Source organism: Athene cunicularia (assembly GCF_003259725.1).
Source record: "Athene cunicularia isolate RWA chromosome 6 unlocalized genomic scaffold, athCun1 chr6_part1, whole genome shotgun sequence".
Classification (NCBI taxonomy): domain Eukaryota; kingdom Metazoa; phylum Chordata; class Aves; order Strigiformes; family Strigidae; genus Athene; species Athene cunicularia.
In genome coordinates this window covers 21,877,043-21,880,843 of record NW_020799105.1, presented here as the reverse complement: position 1 = coordinate 21,880,843, position 3,801 = coordinate 21,877,043, and the positions used below count along the sequence as shown (strand labels likewise).

General features: G+C 43.2%; 1 protein-coding gene across 1 annotated transcript in view; it reads right to left on the bottom strand.

The window, feature by feature from the left end:
• Nucleotides 1-337: 337 nt before the first annotated feature.
• The window catches only part of LOC113481714 (deleted in malignant brain tumors 1 protein-like), a 22,678-nt gene continuing 19,214 nt past the window's right edge, over nucleotides 338-3,801 (bottom strand). The window contains exon 6 of the mRNA XM_026851554.1: nucleotides 338-345. Coding sequence (XP_026707355.1) covers nucleotides 338-345 — 8 coding nt within the window. The remainder of the gene's footprint in view (nucleotides 346-3,801) is intronic.

The following is a 3,801-nucleotide window of genomic DNA, read 5'->3' as shown; positions in this document are numbered from 1 at the left end:
AGTTGAGATTAAAATACCTTTAGATTTACACCCTCTAGTATAATGTATTTTTAGAAATCAGTAGCAAATGTGCAACACACTAATCATGGATGTAAGTGACCAACATAATGTCAGAAGCAGCATTATTGGGGCTGTTTGGGGATGATAATAGTAATGACACGGTCACTTGTGCTTCTTTTGCCTCTTATGATATAGCCCTGGTAGCGCTGGGAAGAATAACTGTTGTAACTGTTGCAGCCTACTATTTGGCATCGTAGGCAAACTCCTGAGGGGGCCGGACCTCTGAACTGGACAATCCTCTGGCCTGGTGAATAGTAGTTCCTACAGGTTGGGACCCTTACACACCTGAGAAAAGAAAAAAAGGAAAAAGCTCACATATAATTATTGTACAAAAATTGTGACATGGTCACTAATCCCATTTGTTTCGTTGGTTACAAGAAACTTTCCTTCAGAAATTTCTAACTGTGATGTTAATTACAATTCACAGCACAGGACTCCTGAACACAGCTGCAACTATACGGAATTAAAATTTCTGTGGGGGTATAATATGTAACACAACATATATAAATGTCACACGTGTATGTAAATGTATAAATGTAAAGCACCTGATGGAATTCTGAGTATGTGAAAAAGAGTTACTGTGTAGGCCTGTTACCTCTCCAAAGCTATTTTTTATTTCAGTGTTAGAATTTCTAAAGAGCTATGAAGAAACATTTCCATATACCAGATCAGCTAAAACCCCTTTAATCAGATGCTTCATCCTTCTCTGATTTTTTTGATATAATTTGTGAAAGACCTTCTGAGAATTTATACCAGTTTTTCTTCCCTAGAAGAATATTATGGTGAATTAAACATAAAAAGCCAACTAAGAAAACTGTGTTTTTGTCCTAATAGCTAGTTCACTTAAAATCCTATTGCTCCTTGCAAGCAGGTAGCTTAAATGTGTTTCAGGACTGTGTATCTTTGGTGTATGTATTTGTTGTTGAAGTCAATCACATGTGAGGAATTGTTTTGAAATAGTTGTGGAGAGATTTTCCTTATTCTCTTCTGACTAAATCAGATGCCACTGTCATAAAGTCATGAGGATTTGGAGAGACCACACACGTGTCTGTAAATAGCATCAGATTTGGCTCTGTGCAGTAGAGGCTAGCACGAACAAACAAATCCTGTTTTGGCTGAACATGGTATGATGAAGCCCTCAGCGAATTTGAAAAAGATGGTGAATCATAAAAGGCAAACTTGACAATAAATCATCTAGGTGGAGTTTGCTGATACAGAGACTCTGTAACACTGAGTATTGTTTGGGCACCAACATTTCTGCGTGTTTTGTAGTTGAGGTTGGCCAGAGAATCTGTATTTCTGCTTTTGAAGGTTCTAGAAAGGGATCCTTCTGCTGTGTTGGAACAGGTCGTGGCTTGATGGGCTATGAGTTTAGACCTGCAAAGTATGGCTAAGAGCTTTTTCTGGATGTCTCTAGAAAGTCAGACAAGCTAAGGGGTGACTGGACTCGGGTATCCCTGCTGGGAGAATCCCGGCCCCCCAGGATGGCCCAAGTGCAGGTCCCAGCTGAGGACGCTGCCAAGTTGTGACGCAGTCTGCAGAGCTGTGCAAGATAAGAGAGGTGAAATTACTGCCGAATCCACTACTGTCCATTTGCGTTCAGTGAGTAGCTCAAGGACTCAAGAGGGAAAACAACAACACGGAGAGGTAGAAAGTCTTAAGGGACAAAACCCATGGAGAATCGCAGCTGAGCAGAGGGGAGGGTCTGTTTCAAGGAGTATGGAGGAAGGCCAACCCTCCCCTGCCTGACTGTTTCCTGGCCAGCAAAGGCTCCTTGGGAGTCTCCTCACTGTGGTGAGTATGCTACTGCCCAGCTCCTTAAATTCTACTCTCCATTTTATTATGTGGGAGTGAGTACACCATATATGTCACAGCTGTACTTAACCCTCTCGCAGAGTTTCTTTGTTTTGGTCACATTTAGCCACATGCAAAGTGACCTGACGAGGGAAGGTTATCAAAGGGAAGCGGGGCGGGGAAGTGTGTGAAATGGGGAAGGTTGGTTATATCATATAATTTAGAATAATGAACTTTTAGAAACGTAATTTTGTTGTTGGGTTAATACGTTTGTCTGTGCTGTAGATGTTCCGCCTCAACTTCCTGACTCTTGTCATTCACAAAGCCACGGGGTGGCATCATCCAGTAACAATCTTTAAAATTATATTTATTTTCATAAATGTTGATAATGTTTGAGCATGTGATAATTTCAAACCCATCTGTCCCTACCAGCCTTCTTGTGCCACAGCATCTCGGATGGCATTTGAAACGGGAGTTGACTCCAGGCCTACGTTGGGGGTGACTCATGTCTGTTCCCTCCATGGTAGCCTCTGGAATTGGTGTAGGGTCTTCTGGTGGACACGGTTATGAAAATTCCCTTCCCTAATTCTTATATTAATCAGGCTTTAGAGGATGAAAGTGTATTAACTTTGTTAATACATATTAGTTCATATTATAAACTAATGTAATGAAATAGAGTTTTACTGGAGAATCTGGTATTGTTCAGACTTGATTAAACTAAAGGACAACTCAGCCCTGGAAAGAAGGACTGTTTTTTTTGTGGCAGCTTAGAGCTGTCCAGGAAGGATTCCCCCGGACAGCTGAGATAATACCAGCACCCCAGCCCCTCTGACATGTCTTTGAGACCCTCCCAACATCACCTGGTGTCATAGATCAGTAACTCCATCACGACTGACTCCAGGGACATCTGGATCAATAGAGAGGCAGCAAGAATGCCACAGAAATAAAGTTGTTTGGCAAAGTTTTACTGTGACTGGTAATCAGTAGTGCGGGTATGAGTGATTAGTCAAATTGTGTTGTACCTGGACATTTGGAGGGTGTAAGAACCCGGTGTGAAACCACGTGCAGGGTGCCCCAGTTTGCCTGGGACACCTCATGTGCATGAAATATTTACCCCTGTAATTTTATACTTTGCATCCCGGGCGTCCTGGGTCGGCACAGGCCAGTTAAGAACCGTAGTACTGTCAACCGCATGTACTGAGGCAGATAGTGAAGGTTTTCTGGAGAAGAAATGTGATGTTAACAAACCATACGTAAGCATAGAGTAAAATGCAGCATGTATTAAATCCTAGTATGCTTTACAAACATGAATGTGGGCCTTGCTGCTGTACCTGGAAATAGTGACTGAGTGGAGAGAAAATTAATTTCTCTTTCTTTGATGGTGTGTACCATGGAAAGCTCTTTACTCCTTCCTAGGACGAACCCGAGGTTACACAGTTACTGCTGTCCAGCTGTCCATTCTCTGGAGGGAAGAGGGTGAGCTCACCATGATAACGAGTGGTTTCTTTGCCTGCGAGCCCTCCAGAGCACATGGGCACCGAGTGGCCGACAGCCAGGCAGGCTACGGGCAGATATTTTAAATGCTTTTTTTCCCGTAAATGGTGCAGACATAGGCCAGCTGATCCCCCTGATGCTTATTGCTCAGGATGGTTGGGCTGCCAGCCCCTCTATCAGCAGTGTGTGGTCCCTGGGTAGGCTGTGGCATCCCCAAGCTCTGCCTGCTCCTGGCCTCTCCCACTCCTCCCTTTCTTCTGCACTCAGATACCCTCTGCCATTCAACTGCCAGGCTCTCCCAGCTCACGTCTCCTACCCTTCAGCCCTGGGGAGGAGAAGTCATTAAAGAGAAAGAATGAGAACAACTTACCTTGGCTTATAGGTCCTGGGTCTGGTTTTGAGCGGGCTTTTAATGCAAAAAAAAAAAAAAAAAAAAAAGAAAAAAAAAAAAAA